At 42.1% G+C, this 17,226-nt stretch overlaps 1 protein-coding gene across 1 annotated transcript in view; it reads right to left on the reverse strand.

Moving 5' to 3' along the window:
• The window catches only part of Ust (uronyl 2-sulfotransferase), a 293,554-nt gene that overhangs the window by 166,634 nt on the left and 109,694 nt on the right, over positions 1-17,226 (reverse strand). The window contains exon 2 of the mRNA XM_028764403.1: positions 9,508-9,551. Coding sequence (XP_028620236.1) covers positions 9,508-9,551 — 44 coding nt within the window. The remainder of the gene's footprint in view (positions 1-9,507; positions 9,552-17,226) is intronic.

The raw sequence follows: 17,226 nt of genomic DNA on the forward strand, positions 1-17,226 counted from the left end.
TTGCAACTTCATAACTGTAGCTTTGCTACTGTTGTGAATCGTAATGTAAATAATCATCTCTGTTTTTCTGATGGTCGTAAGCAACTCCTGTGAAAGTGCTATTCTGTCTTCCAAAGGGGTCACGGCCCACAAGTTTAGAACTACTGCTCTAGAAACAGGAAACTGAAGCTCAGTGAAAGTATCCAGTCTAGCTAGGGAAACCAGAGGAGCTGTCACACCATTAGGATTTGAACTAAGGGTCTGATCCCATTCGCACACTACCCAGCTTCTGTTATTCCTTAGTATCAAGACAAAAATAAACAGGTCACAGTGTAAACTCTGAGAAATTAGGCTGCTACTGTGTTAAATGTAAATGACGCTATCTTGTACATATTTGTTAGTCTTGCTGTTATTTTATATTTAAAAGGCTTTGTAATGTTAAAATACCCTAAAGAATTTTCATTTGTTTGGCCTTTAAGATCAGAGGGTATTATAAAGCTGGAGAACTCCAGTTGTGAGACACAGGCAGCTATTGAAGACCTTGAGTACAGAGGCATTGTTGTAAGGCACAGGAACGCAGGAGCCTGTTACCTATCAAGAGTTACACCATGGCTGGCTGTACAAACCTCAGCTTCACCAGGGACTGATTTCCCTCTCCCAGGACTTCCTAGACAGGAAGACAGCAACGTGGATGGCTGTGTTGACAGGTTTGGAGGCTTAGGGGATGGAAATAAGAAATACATTATCTTCTTGAATCTCAGCCCTCATCTTCTGAGGATAACGAAATCCTCACCAAAGGAGGGAGAGTGTGTGTGCATCACACATGAGTTCCGGTAATCCTACCTTCAGGGGAAAGACACTTTTTAGACTCAGAAACCTTCTCCAAACTGACTGAAGCTTGGCCCAGCTGTACAAAAGTAATTGTGCACTCAAACTCTTCAGGGGACCCACCTATTACAATCATAAAATATTTTGTTTTTTTTCTTTATAGACTCTAAGAAAAAAATGAAATTCAGCTATCCTTACTCCAGGACTACTTTTTTTTTTTAAGTCTCATAACTAATAGGGTCTTAGAATTGAGGGAGATGTTTGGGGGGTGGGAGACAAAACAGAGGCAAGGATGAAATCTTCCCTAAGGTTTTGACAGTTGTGTTGTTAAATGTTCAGCTGAGAAGTCTGCAGAAATATATCCATGTTCTTTAAAAGGTCAAGAGACTTTGTTTCTGTTTTGCTCTGTTGCCTTCCTAGCCTTCCCCCCAAACCCCCCTATAGGAGAAGGATGCCTTGCTTCAGTAACCTTCTCTTAAGTGAACTGTCGTCCAAGGTTCTTTTTAGTGAAAAATGTGATGCTACAGGACATATCTTGTACATAAAAAAGGCAATTTGAATGGTAGAAATTGATTTCAAATAGAAACTAGAATGAGTGTTGGGGATATTGAACCAACAAGAGGTTGGTGAGACGGCTCCACACTTAGGAGCACTAGCTGCTCTTGTAGGAGATCCCGGTTCAGTTCCCAGCACCCACATGGCAGTTCACAATTATCTATAAGTACAATTCCAGGGGGAATCTGACTCCCTCTTCTGATCTCCGTGGGTCCTGGATGAATGTGGTGCACATACGTGCAGGCAAAGCACCCACTGATATAATAAACACCTGAATATTGATTTAAAATGAATATAAATTCTTTATATAAAATAAGTTATAAGGGACAGTGGAGAAGGGAGGTTGAGGACAATCTGAGATCTGAGTAATGGTAAATGATGTTTGTGGGACGTAAAACCATGCCAGGAAACTTGGTAAGGTAGAGCAGGTCGAGACCCGGAGACGTGGTGGGCACACACCTGAGGCTTAGGTGACTCCCAGCTCCTCACTTGGAACATGTACCATGTTCCTCACATAATAGAAACATGTCCTACAGTCAGTAGGCCCCAAACAGAGTTCTCCATGCTACGTAGGTACCTAGAGGCCTATAGGGATTAGCCAATGAGCTTTCCTTCCCAGACATTCCTCCCTGCAAAAGGAATTTGATCTTAGGCCCACACTGAGAGTTGGGTATGATACATTACTCTTCATCCATTTTTCCACCATGAACAACCAATAAACTGTTTAGAACCATGGACTGTCTCTTTCATCAAAGATCTGCTGTGGGAAGCATTCAATTACAGATCCACAGCTTAATTCTCCCATAGAAGGCCTCTCTAGGCTCTTAACCACAACCAACACCAAGCCTGCTTCCACCAAGCTAAGGACAATTACCAACTGGGACAAGCTGGAGCTCCCCTTTCTCCTGGCCTGGGCTAGACCCTGTCCCCAGCACACAGGACTGCAACTCTGTTCTCTGCTCGTCCTCAGCTCCCAGCAGTGCCAGGATGTCCAAGAGTCAGAGAACCACATGGCCCCAGCCTCATCTTAGGCTGGCAGACCTCCCCAACCCCCGACCAGCTCTGGCTTTCCCACATCTCAGACTGCACTTTTCCACCCCTGGAGCGGTGTCTCAGAGCTTCCCTACTGCCCAGCACCTGCCCCAGTGTGGGGTAAATGCAGTCAAACTTCCCATGTTCTGCCTCCCAAAGAGGCTGTGCCTTGTGGTGAACCTACAGGTGTTTGGAAAAGTCATACCCTAGGGTAAGCTTCTAACAATGGTCTTACCATTTCTTAAATGGAGTAGCACATAACTTCACTCAATAATAAACATCATTATGGTCACTAAAGATTAAATGTAGCCCGTTTATATTTCTGCCTAGTGCTACCTTACCAAAGTCCCAAACACTGGGTGGTTTATGAACATAGGATGTGATCGTTCATTGGTCAGAAGGTCAGAGGTCTGAAATGAGGTGCATGCAGAATTTCCTGTGCTTTGGGATCTCAGAAGAGCAGTCTGTTCCAAGCCCTTCTCTAGGCTGCAGGGGTCCCTGGTAAGCCTTGGGAAAATACATCATTCTCTAGTGTATTTCTGTTCCTCAGCCCAAGTCTCCCTCTTATGAACCCTTAGTCAGTCTGCCCTAGCCTCATTTTATTACACCTGCATAGATCTTCTTTCTAAGTGAGATCACATTTGCTGGCCTCAAAATTATGGGAAACTACAGTGGATGCTGAACTTCTGATCTTCCTGCTTTTTCTGATATGTTCTTGCAATTCTAGCTCTCAGCAAATGTGATCTTATTTAGAAAGATATTCACAGATATAGTAAAATGAGAATAGGCAAACTCTATTTGCACATATAAGTATATAGTATTTTTATTTCAAGAATAGATTAATATACAACTCATAGATAGTGTTATTATACATGATAGTGGCCTGGGATGCAAAAGTAGACATCAGTTATATAGCTTAACCTTGAACATAAACCAGAACTCACTGGAGCCAATTTTTATGGGTTTTCAAATTATTCTAATTTTTACAGAGAAGAAAACTTCTACTTTGTAATTACTGTATGGATTTACAAAGCCCTGAGAAAAGAAAGTGAAGAAGGAAGGAAGAGAGGAAGGAAGGAAGGAAGAAAGGAAGGAAGGAAGGAAGGAAGGAAGGGAGGAAGGAAGGAAGGAAACCCTAAGACTTATCACAAGATGTTAGTGATTTTACATCTCCTACTTAAGCTATGTTTTATTCCTAAGAATAACAGCCCTTCCATTAAACCTCAATTACTCTGAGGCATTTTCAAATGACCATGACTCAGAAAGAAATGAAAGAATGATAGAAAGTTATTCTGTGGTGTCTAATACAAAAGAAACTGGTCACATACGACCACGGAGAGTCTGAAATGGGGCCAGTTCAATTAAAATAGATATTTTCTTCTTGCATTTCTATGTAAATGTTAGCGGCTAGTGTACTAAACGGTGTAGGCATGTGGGAATGGTTCATTCATGAAATAAACAGCCACTGTTCTATCATCCTTCATATTGATCACTGTGATAACCAAAGTATCACATCATTCTTTCCAGAAGATCTCCAGAAGATAGAAATGAGTGGAGAGACCACCTTTGTTACCTTCTCGCTCTCACACTCCCTCTGTCTACCTCTCCCCCTCTCCTCCTTCTTCAGTGGTGCTAAGGATTGATCCCAAGAACTCATACATGGTAGGCAAGCACTCTATCATATCCTCCGTGTAGTTTGATTTTAAGTTACCTTGAAGAGTATTTAGAAATGTCCACTCTTGTCTCTCAACAACAATGAAAACTGACAGGAGAGATTCTGTAAGCATTAGCAGGGATTCTCAACCTTGTGGCTCATGACCCCTTTGGGCATAGAATGACCCTTTCCCAGGAGTCACATATCAAATATCCTGCATATTAGCTTTTTGCATTAGGATTCATAACAGTAGCAAATTTCTGGTTATGAAGAAGCAATGAGAATAATTTTATGTTTGGAACACAACACAACCTGAGGAACTGTATTAATGGGTCAGAGCATGAGGACGGTTGAGAACCACTGCGCTAGAGGAAGCAAAGAGTAGTGCAGAGTCAGACAACACTGAAGATTTAGTGGTGATGAAAATGAGCAAGGGTGGGGAAGTCTTCACATGGTGGCAGCCTCAATTAATTCTCTCTGAGCAAGGCTCATTTATCAGGACAAGAAGGACATATGGTATTTGTATATAGTCATCTAAGAGGAAGGACCTTATCACATAGATTCTTTGAAAAGAACAAGGCGTGGCCTGTTTGTCTATGTGGACAGAGAATGGTATTGCCATCTATATGGCTTGAAAATATACAACTGGGGCTGGAGAGATGGCTCAGCAGTTAAGAGCACTGACTGCTCTTCCAGAGGTCCTGAGTTCAATTCCCAGCACTCACAAAGTGGCTCACAACCATCTGTAATGGAATCTATGCTCTCCTCTGGTTTGTTTAAAGATTCTACGGATTCATATACATAAAATAAACAAATCTTTTTTAAAAAAAATAAAATATACAACTGACGAAAATAGGCACGCAAAAAAATGACTAGGGTTAAAAATCAAATAAACTAGACATGGAAGGTTGACTTTTAAAAGTTGAAAATATTCCTGGAAATCAAATGGAAAATGATGATGGATTTTTTTTTCCTGAAACATGAAGGCTAGATTTTTAAACTTTATTTTCTTAATGATTTATTTATTTATTTTATGTACATATGAGTACACTGTAGCTGTCTTCAGACACACCAGAAGAGGCCATCAGATCCCATGACAGATGGTTGTGAGCCACCATGCAATTGCTGGGAATTGAACTCAGGACCTCTCGAAGAGCAGCAGTTAGTGTTCTTAACTGCTAACCCATCTCTCCAGCCTGAAGGCTAAATTTTTATGCCCTAATCGAACTACTAGGTTCTTACCATATAAAACCCCACAAATAAAAAAAAAAGTGTTTATATTTCAGCTAGTCATTTTGAAATTATTAAAAGCGCCAGATCTGGAACTGCACAATCCTAGGATGGAATCTGGAGTCTAACATTTGGAGTATGACCTTTGGGAAATCAGTCAGCCTCCTTAGGATTCAGATCTCTTATCTGTTCAATAAAGATTTAAAAAATACTTCCTCTTTTATAGAGTGTGATAGGGAGTCCATTTTACATGCCAAGTGCTTGGCAGAGGTTTTGGCACACAGGAGGAGACATAGATCAGCTGGGGGAAGTGATTTTATTCTCCTGGAGTTGCTTAGAACAGGGCTCTTGCTCTGTCTGTCATTTATGGGAAACTCAGACGCGTGATAACTTGGAGTCCCTTTCTACCAACAGAACTCACCAAAGCTAATGGCTGCCCCTCCCAGCAGCTGGAGACGGCAGTGTCCCAGGAAGTGTCTTACAGAACGAGCTGCTCAGTGCGCTGCTTCTTAGGTTCAACTTCAGACTTCCCCTTCCCCGAAAATGCTTTCCCTGACTTTTCAATGACTAGGCAGTACTTTAACAAGCTCCTGTTATACACAAAAGTATAAGACAGAGGGAAAACTGAAAATCTCTTGGAACACTACTGCCCGAGAACAGAAAAATACTAGCAACCTGCCACGCTCTTCACTGTGGATCTGCCTAGCATACCATATGTGATATTCTGTGCTTGGCTTTGTATTCAAGAATATCTTTCCATTTTGTTCACTAGAGATCCACGTGTTCATTCTCAGTGGGGTACCAGCCTTATACAACAGAGTAGTAGTAAAAAGTGGGTGTCAACCAAAAAGGAAAAAAAGAAAAAAAAACCATTAGCTTCAACTTTCGATAATGGCTTCACTCAAAGACTGGCGTGAGGTCCAAGGAGATTTCAAAACCAAGCGAAAATCACAAATGATCATTTTTCTTGTATGGAAATCCTGGAGAGAAGAGAAGCAGACCTAGTGTGCTCTGGGTGGCACGCCCCATTCCCCACATGGCTAGTACTCTGTGGAATGTGAAACTCGTTGGCTTCAACTTTTAATAAAAGAGAACTTGTGGTAACTCAGTGTATTTTCAGGACTTAAAATTTTTTATTTTATCAAGATCACAACCCCTGGTCTTGGCATCAAGAAGTTATTTCTGAGTGCTAAGCAAATATGAAAACCATGGGTCTGGCCTCCTTCCGACTTTCTTCTGCCAGGGTGGGTTCATTCCAGAAGCCAGATATGTGTGACACCTTATCCTCTTGGTGCCACCATGTCTCTATCTAATCCAAGGGGTCTGCAGACCTAAATAATTAGCCTTCCGCCCCAGGGGACACTCAAGGGACCTTAATCTGCAAGGCTGCAACCATCACTTCTGGAGTTCACTTTTAGCCAGCAGAAGGCAGAAGTGCAGAGAAAATATATTCGCATACAAGTAGTGGTTTAACCCTTTCTTATATTCTTGTTACTAAAGATTTTGCCTTACAAAGTCAAGTGGGCCTGAGTCTTCTGCCCAGGAAAAACCTGGTTTATCAGACTACACTCAAAGTTTAAAAACCCAGACAATCAGGCAGACCTGCAATGAGTGTCCTTACCCCGCTTGTCTGACATCAGGCAAGGGCATGGAATCGAAAGCATACCTGCCCCCACCAAGAAAAGAAACAGCAGGGTACAGACTCCCCCCGAATGTGATGCATGCTGCTCTTTCCTTTAATAAGGAACCTCTCTCCTGAGCAGGTTGTTGACCAAGTGAAAATGTTTCACTTACAACTAAAATCCCAAACCCTTAATGATGGTGACTCATCATTTTATTAATAAGTAACCTTTACATAATAAGCCAGGCAGTGAGAAGAACACACCAAAGGTCTTGGGGAATGTTTTCCTTCACCCCTGGCCTTTACAGAAACTGTCCTCAAATAAGAACTGCAGATCCACGCCATGAGCATCCTGGAAGCCTGTCAGAAATACTGATTCTTGGGTCCTACTTCAGGTCCTTGAATGAGAGACTGAGGGTTAGACAGCACAACTTATAATTTAACAAGGCTCTAGGCAACTCTGATGTTAGCTCACATGTGAGTTTCGGCATCATGGGAAGAACTGGGCTCAGAACCAGGAGTTCACACTCAGATACCAGCTCTGGGCTGCATGGTCCGGTTCAGTGGAATCAGTGAGGAGGCATTACTTGCCACTGTGAACTCAACGTTGTATAAGCACATGAGGTGCATGTGTTAGACAAACTCCTGACCTTTGGCCCAGCATCCTCTGCGTTCCTTTGCTCCTTTAGGAGGACATTTTCCTTGTTGTTTTCCACTTGTATTTCTGTTGTTTGTAACATTCCAAACAACCCAAAGCCTCACACTGGATCAAACAGCAGTATACCATTCAATTAGGGAGAATCCTACTCTATAATTCTTCTATAACCTTAACGTTATCCCCATCAAGTGAGCACAGGCCACTGGCGATTTACTGACTGCCACTTTTCTGTGTTGTGTTGCATGCTGTTCAGACATTCTATGCTCTAGGCTGTGATTTTAGTTAATTTCCATCCAGGAAAAAAACTGAGGATCAGTGTCATACAAAGTGGCAGAACCAATACACCTTCAGAAATAGTTTGTCAAAGGGGCTGGGCATGTAGCTCAGCTGCAAGAGTGTTTGCCTAGCACACTTAAGGTCCTGGGGTTCGATCCCAAGCAGCACATAAAATCAAACTGAGTGAGATGCTGGACGGCTGTAATCTCAGGATTCTGTAGATACGATCAGAGATTCAATGTCCTCCTCAGCTACACAGTGAGGTCATAGCCAGCTCCAGCCAATGTGAAACTGTCTCTCGAAAGGGCAACAATCAAAAACAACAAGAAGGAAAAATCTACTTGCAAAGCTCATGCTCGAAGGTGTGGTGGAGGTTTAAAGACCTTCTCGACAATGTTACAGCTCTGCTTGGCAGACATTGCCTTCAGGAGTCAAAGATTAAGAAACCAAGCAGAAGGACATCTAAGCTTTCAGAGTCTAGCTATAACAATTGTTAAAATAAGATCCATGGGTATATGGCGTCTAGCTTTTGATTTGGTCAATTGTGACATCCTCTTCCAAGGGATGACCAGCTAGCACCATCACTTGCAACAACAGAAAGAAAAAAAAATCATAAGAGACCTGTATTTAAAATAAGGAGAGTCAGCCTTTGGACATACATAGCAGATGTGCAGCTTTGCCTTGATGCGGGTCCCCCAACAACTGGAATGGGGGCTGCCCCTGAATCTGTTAACTGCCTATGGATCCTGCCTGTTCCCCTAACTGGGCCACCTTGCCTGGCCTCAGTGGGAGAGGATGCACCTAGTGTTGCAGTGACTTGATGGGTGGGAGGTGGGAGGTAATTCTGTGGGACTCCCATTTTCAGAGAAGGTGAGGAATGAGTGGGGGAAGGACCTGTATGAGGGAGTACTGGGAGTAGAGGGGATATTGGGATGTAAAACAAATATAATAATAATAATAATAACAATAACAATAATAATAGAATAAGGATAATCCACTGAATTACATGTATTTTTCTTATACACCAAGATCATTTTCATCCTGTTCCCCTCACCACCACACACACACATTTCAGAGAGTTTGCATTTGGCTTTCATCAAGCTCAAGAAAGTAGAGAGTGGCGGGAAAATTATATTTATGAACTGTTCTGTCACCAAAAAGTTAAGTGCAACTGTTCATAGAAGAGTGAAGTGGGCACAGCCTGCACAGCGAACTTGAGTGGACATTGACCACAGTAATACATCTAGAGCGGGCCAGAGAGAGTCTGATAGAACTAGCACTAGCCCCAAAGTCCAACGCCACAGGGAAGCTCCACCGTGCAGCTCACATCAAGAGCCAAACAAACCAATCAATGCCATGAACAACGAGACAGCAGTGCAGAAGAGATCCGCAAAGGTCTGCAGTAAGTCCAGGGCCACAATATTCAGGAGGCTACAGGAACAGATCAAGTGATGGCTTTCCTCCCTTGTCACTTGGGTCATCTTCAGGCTCTTCAGGTCCTTCATCATTAAAGTTGATGATTCTCTTGACACCACCTAGCTACTGGTTGTTTGTGAATGACTTGTGGCTAGGAAGGACCTGGCTGCATTCACTGGATGCCCAGGACCTGCTAGCGTACATACATATGAGTACTGCTAAAGGAAAAGTAGACCGTAGCATAAGCAAAGACCTTACCTTACTAGGAGGTGGTCCATGGTCATCCAAGTAAGTGGAATTTCCTAGGGGGAAAAAAGAACATTGAGTGGTAAATATTTTAGCTCCCAAAATAAGCTGGTATAAAATTGTCAAAAAAAAAAGGAAGTGGGGTGGGGGCATTCTAGATATATTTCTATTCAGACAGATGTTATACATCTGGTTGGTTTGGGCAGGGACACACATGGGTATACATGCATGTAAACATTCACAGGCAGAAGCACACATCCAATACCTGCTGAGCTTATTTTGGACTACTGAGTCTGAAACTGTGTGAGCATCCACTCCCTGCAGGACTTGTTATCACACTGACTGTCCAGCCTCTACCCAAAGTTCAGATCCAGTAGTTCTGCAAATATGCCTTTGTTACAGGAACCAAGTAGCCCAGGCGTTGCCTAGAATCAGGCTTCGGAGAATGGACACTGTTTCTCCAGTATGCCTTGAACTTGCCAACTTCCCTTCATCTTCTCAGCTTAGCTTGAATGTGATTAATAGCCACCTGCTGGTGTGTTTTCATAGTACATGGTTACTGCTTCCTAATGAGTACAAAGGATTCAGGAGGGCTGAGAAATGACTCACTCAGTAGGGAGCTTGTTGGCTGCACAGAAATAAGAGCCTGAGTTTGGATTCCCCCACACCCTCTTAAAACTCCAGGCATGTGGCAACAGCCTGCAACCTCAATGCTGGCAGGGTGGGGATGGGCAGATCCCAGGGGCTCACTGGCTGGCCATTCTAGTGGAACAGAGAGATCTCTGTTGAAGGAGAGACCCTGTCTCCATAAAGTAAGGCGGAGAACACTTTAAACAAGACATCTTAATGTAGACCATACGTGCCTATGTTGATGACATGCATGCACACACAGGACTAAAGAAAGACTGGAAGCTTTGCTAACCATTTTATTTATAAATGATGCTGTAGCAGATCCAAGTTTCTGAGGTGGGTTTGAACGGTTCCCATTTCCCAGAAGAGAAAACAGAGACCAGGGGGTCTCCAATAACTTGCTGATGGCAACAAAGCTATTTGCACTGCAGACAGAATGGAAGACTTGAGTTTTCTAGAGTGTGTTTGGGCATCTGCTCATCTGAAAAGACAATCATCTTGCTATCTTGACTGGTCTGTAACCTGGGCGCTCCATTGTTACTACTTGGTGACACTGGACCATATGGAGACATCTACCTGGAAGCTCCTAGCCAGCAGGGTTACTCACTAACCCAGGGAAATGAGCTCTACCAGCAAAGCAAGACAATGGGACTTGAAATGGGAACCAGTGCAGAAGATACCAGAAGCACACGGTACTTATAAATAATAGATTAGGGAATGTGATAAACACCCTACTTTGAGTAGATGAAAGGTGCCTTTGACAGGGAGCCATAAAAATAACTTAGAAAATTGGAATTAAAAAGGGGAGCAGCGTTTTAAGTCAGGGACAATCCAACTGGGGATAGTTTTCCAAAAGCAATAAATAAGTGGGGTTTGGCATACAGATTTTTCCACTCTGAGTCATTATCTGTCTCTTTTGCTTTGTAGTCCTCTGATTTATAACCCACCTCATGTCCACAGCGGCTGTACTCTAACTGGCCATGTGTGTATATTAAGCAGACAGCAAGGTCTACTTTAAACTACAAGATACAATGCAAATACCTGCCACGCACTGGAAAAGGCAGGAGGAACCCTTTAAATGTGAACACGATGAACAATTTGATAGAAACTTATTACTGTGCTAAAGTCCACCAGGCGCACACAGCAGGAGGAAGATCACCATCAGACTTAATAAAAGAGTGTATCTAAACACAGTTACCTATGTCTAGAAAAGTGTTGAGGAATATCCTACAATAATACAAGCAGCATAGTTGTTCATTGTGGAAATATGTCTTTCCCCTAGAGGATGTGACAAATCTCAAAACATTCTTCCCAGGTACCCTGCTCAAAAATCAAGGATGATGTCAACAACAAAATGTTTCTAAAATTCTAAAACACTATTGATACGTATAGCTCAAGGCCTAGAGGTTCTGATGGGCATGCCGGATGTCCCTAGACCTTGGACAGAAATGGCTAAGCCAATCTCAGCATGCATTTGTTTCTCAGCATCCTCCTGTTTTGTCACCATTTCCAGACCACTTCTGAATCTATAGAAGGACCTAGATGCCAGATAAGAATGAGGTTGCCATCCTGACCTTCAGACGAGTAAGGGGTGTTTGTCAAGCACTTTAAGTAATTCTTTTTAAACATTTATTTTATTTGTATCCGTGTGTTTGTGTGTGTGACTACATGTGTGTAAGTACATGCCTGTGAGTTCCCTTGGAGGCCAGAAGAGGATACAGGACACCCTAGAGTTATAGACTTATAGGTAGTTGTGAACTGCCCAACATGGGTGTTGGGAATCCGATTTGGGTACTATACAAGAACAGCCTACATTATTAAGTCCTGAGCCAGCCAATCAGAGTACAGGCTTTAAAAAGATGGCTTTCCCTAATAAGAGACCTTATAAAATGATGTAGGCATCTCACCTAGGCTATACGGCCAGCATCTGACACTGGGAACCAGAAAGGCGAGGATCTGGACTCATGGCTGTTTTCTATGTTATTCCAATGTTATCACCATAGGTGACAACCATGGTGATCTCTATTGGCAGAACCAACAGGTTAACCATATGAGGACCACTGACGCTTGATATGACAAGGCAATGAATATGAAAGATCAGATATATACCCAGCAAGCTGGTTAAACATTCTTTTGTAGCAGGGTTTACCTACTCAGATTGCAATATTCAACATCTTCAAAGGTTTCCATACGCATGTCTGCAAACAAAAGAATCTCATGCCTTAGAAGGAAAGCACAAGGTTAACGTTGTTCTATGGAAAAACTGAGACCAGTGTCTGCATACAGTCGGCACCTAATATGTCTTCACTAGCAGCACTAATTGTGTTTCTAGTAACAGCAGCAGCAGGGGAGGAGCTGCCTCCGTGCCTCTCCATCTTATTCTCAGGTCTGCCATCCCTTGCTGCTCACTCCACTTGCTCACAGAGCTTTGAAGGAACCCGATGCCAGGCTCCAGCCATTGCAGCTCTGATTTAATTACTCTGGAAAAAGTCCCAGGCAGTTGGTATTTTTTAAAAAGTTCCTTAGGTAATTCTAATGTCTAGCCAGGCCTGAGAACCACTGAGCTATAACATGAATAATATATTTCATAACTCAGGCCAAATCCAATTTTCTAGAAGCAAAAAAGGATTATATATCCTTTCCAGGCTCATCTTAATCAGGGGTCACCTCCATCATGGGTGATGAGCGATTTCTACACAAGTGTCAAGTCCAAGGTGGATGCTGATTAGGTGTGCATGATCACAGAGCTACCCACTATGTGGGATGCTGATCAAGCAAGCACAGGTAACATGTGCTTCAGAGGATATAAAAAAACTAAGAAGAGGTGAGCAGGCTACAGGCTTCCTGAAAAGGTACCAGAAAAGATCACCTTGAAGCTTACTCTAAACCCATCCCAGACCTTAAAATTCCTTTCAAGAGTACCTCCAAATACACAGGTACTGTAAATAGTTTGTAGCTCTTTGAAACTCTGTGCACAGGTTCGATGAGAAGGTAAGTAAATAAATCCATCATCTGCCTGGAGTTTCCTAGACTCAAGGTAACTTAACCAAACATGGTCCTGGAGACAGTCAAATATGATCTTCACACACACACACACACACACACACACACACACACACACACACACACGAAAGTATGAGGTCCCCTGGGAAATCTAAAGCAAAGATACTCTCTGGTGGTAGCCCAGAGAGCCATCTCCTGTTTACCTGTGCCAGATGGGGTAGAAGTAAATGAACTTAGTAAAGACGAGCCACATGCCACCCCTGTGAGGTCTGCACTAGAGACGAACACAGACATATAAAGAAGCTGTCAGTGGGTTAGAGAGATGGCTTAGCCTTGTAAAGGCTAGGTTTACAATCAAAACAACATACTTGACAACTCAATGGATAAAAGAGTGCTACATTGACTGCTATGTAGTTTAAATAGCAACAGTTACTCTTCTGTTAGAGGAAGAGTAGAAAGGAAGCCCCAGAAGGATGATGTAATGCCTTCAATATGATGGCCTATCAGAACCGAGGAGTAACAGAACACAAGAGGAAGCAGAGCTGCAGGTCCAGAGCTAAAGGCCCTGGTTCGAATCCCAGCCCTGCCCTTCACTTGAGGTACCCTGGAAACAGCACTTTGTTGTTATTGTTGTTTGAAACAATAATGTCCCTATTTTGTAACACAAAGACCTTAAGCCACAGTTAAGAAAATTAAATATATTAAATGTAGACATACATTTCAAATTAAATGTAAAATTATATCTTTTAGGTACGTAAAACACAGAGCTTTCTGGAACATGGTAAAACAGGAGTCACATGTTCTATTAAAGGATCACAGTTAGCGACTGGGTCACTGTCCTACCAGTGTGTGTCCATTTGTCACCAACACTTCTCTGAAAGACTTTATAAAAGTGAGCTTGGAAATTTCCAGATCATACTTGTGAAATGGTGATCCACTTATTTTTTTTTTTGAGGATGGTTGTGGTTAGCTGAAAAATGATGTAAATGTATCCTGGCAATCATAAATTCTCTATCCTCTGACATCGCTGGAGCGTATCACTTACCTTTACTTTCATAACTGCATTTATTACTTAAGAAAAACAAAGGAGGTCCTGAAATGAGCAAAGCCATTTATAACTTGAGAAATGAGCATCAATATAATCACTTGATGTATTATATTATTTTCCAGTGTTATCTTGAAAGGCCTTCTAAAAGGTACCCCTTTGAAAGCAATTATTTGAGCTACCTTTGGCAATGCACTAATGAACTTGTACAACCACAAGGGATATAATTTATTCTTGACTCTGGATCTTGCATTTAACAGATCTGTTTTTTGCCTGATCAGGTCCCTGAAGAATAAAAAATGTTTACTACTTGCTCCCCGAATAGAAACCCTGATACGCGTTAGTGTCCATGTCAAAAAGCCACCTCTGTGCCACTTGGATCCTTCCCAGGTCCTTTGAACATTGTGATCACGAATGACTGAAACCCTCTCCTCTGTTCTCCGGGACAAGGCATTTCACACAGGCTTCTGGTTACTGACCACAAAGTCTCATGTCTCTCCTGGGAGTCTGGGCCTCTGATAAGATGTGATTCAGGAAGGGGTCACTGTGGAAGGGAGTGCAGCAGTCCCAGCTTCAAGCTCACCGGAATAATATGCTAATTTGTATGCTAATGCCCCACCTTCCATTTATTAACCATGGTTTCTGCTTCTCCATGAGGTCATTGTGAGCACACCAGCCTTGATTACAGTGAGGAGTTTGTGCACTGAGTGTCTCTAGACGCAGCATGACTTATAATTGGGGAAATGCTTGTTCAGCACTATTTAAGCTTTAATAAAACTATTTTCTACTGAATTAAAACAAAGGGCCCTATTAATTACCACTATTCAAGGGTTTTTACAAAAATATCTTTAAAAGCTACTGTTACATGCTTATTCAACTCGTTGATAAACAATACTCTGAAAAAATTTTTTAAAAAGATTTCAAAAATTATTTTTAGTTGTGTGTGTGTGTGTGTGTGTGTGTGTGTGTGTGTGTGAACAAGTGTTCACAGAAGCCAAAGGCATTGAGCTGCCCAACATGGGTGCTGGGAACCAAACTCAGGTCCTTCAGAGAAGCCATACATGTTCTTAATTACAAAGCCACTTCTCCAGCCCTGTTAAAATACTTTGTTGATCCTACATATGAAGACTGAGCCTTCAAAGCATTCACAAACAATATCCAAATTAAGCTATTACCCTCGATATTTTAGAAAGCGATTCCATTCATAATTAAACTGAAAAGCCAATTAATCCCCTTTGCTTTTCGTTGCTAGCTCATAAACACTACCTTGCTTTGCAACTCATTTCTTCATTAAATCTGAATGTGGCTCTTGGAACATTAAGGGTAAGTTTGTAGAAGGAAACTAGTTTTGCAATCAAGTGGTTAGTGTAGCATTCCTATTAATATCAACTTACATATATATATATATAATATATATATATATATTATATATATATATTATTTCCAAATTAGCTTAGAAATCCATGGCAATCATACCATAGGATTCTGCACATGTAGGAATGGAGTGTCAATCTCTTAGGCTTCTGTTTTTTTGAATTAGGTTCTTGCTCCCAAATAACCACCAGAGCCAGGTGCTCTAACCTGTAGGATCCAATGCACCTGCAACCACAGCAGATGTTGGCCTGCACATGTTCTTGTACTTAATGGCCAGGCGAGTTTCTCATCTAGCAGAACTAGACTGCATATGCCTGTAAGTACTCGGAGAAAGCAATGGCATGAAGGCCACACAGAATCTACCCTGAGAGAAAGAAAACAAGACCGGGCTGAGGAAGTCACCACACTTGTTAGATGACAGTCACGGAAAGCACAATGTTCTTTAAGCCTAGGGCAAAAGCACCCTGAAGACCTCACCTCAGTGCTTACAACACTATGATGCAGAAACCTCATGTCACAGTACAGGAAGGCACATTTCGAACAGCCAAGGAATTAGACAGGTTAGACTGCTAATCAGTAGGTGCTCCTAGACTTGACCTCTACTGCTTGACCTAATCCACTTTGTACCCCCTATACTCTTTGCTTTATTTAAAGACCCTAGTCTGGGGCCCTCAGTGTATTAGGACAAACTGATCCCTTTCAGGCAGTGGAGCCTTCTGTTGGAGTGATGTTTTTATTCACTGTGTAACGATTGTCTCTATATTAGACAAATGGCAAATTCTGAACCAGAGGAGATCTGATTACAGACAGGACTTTGATATTGTTATTTATATGGCTGCAACACATTTTGCAAACACTCCCTCTCTCATCTTCTGATAAATTAATTAAAAAGCTGTTGGCCTAGAGCAAATGCAGGAAGTAGAAAGTGGGACTTCCAGGCAAAGGAACTCTGGGAATGAGATAGATTGGGGGACGATTTTGCCAGCCACACCCAGAGGAGCCAGAACTGAGAAGAGGCAATCAGCCACGTGGCAGAGCTTAGAATAGAATAAATGGGTTAATAAGCTATAAGGTAGCTGGAAACAAGCCTAGCTAGAAGCCCTGGGCATTCATTAATAAATACAAGTTTCCATTATTCAAGAGCTCGCAGTCCAAAAAAGTCCCATTGTAGTCTTCTCTGTGCCCTGTAAAGCCACATGGGTCACTCAATAGCTAGGCATAGACATGGTCCTAGGGCAATATATGTCATCAACCGGCACCTATCAAGGACAAAGGGCTACTCAAGAACTGGAGATTATTGGAGCTTCAGGAACAGCCTAGAATTGGCAAAGTGAAGGTGTGGTGGGAACACCCAGATACCGTTCCAGTACAGTTATTGCTACAAGGTGGCTGCCCTCCAGTGTTGATTCTCCTGGCAGTCAGCATTGCTTTAAAATACTTTATATTAAAAGTTGACTTGAACCATATATTTTAACAATGACAAGACATTTCACCATTGCATCGTTCAGCAACAGAAAAGAAAGCACTACTTGTTTGTTGACCTGTAACTTCAGTGGATATACTTTAAAAACAATAATAATTGTTGTAGTTAGCTGAAAAATGACTTCCCAATGTTCCCTTGTGCTAATCTCAAGAGCATATTAGTGAATATATGACTTTACACATTGGGACACGTGATG

This window comes from Grammomys surdaster, unplaced genomic scaffold (assembly GCF_004785775.1).
Source record: "Grammomys surdaster isolate TR1022 unplaced genomic scaffold, NIH_TR_1.0 143, whole genome shotgun sequence".
Lineage (NCBI taxonomy): Eukaryota > Metazoa > Chordata > Mammalia > Rodentia > Muridae > Grammomys > Grammomys surdaster.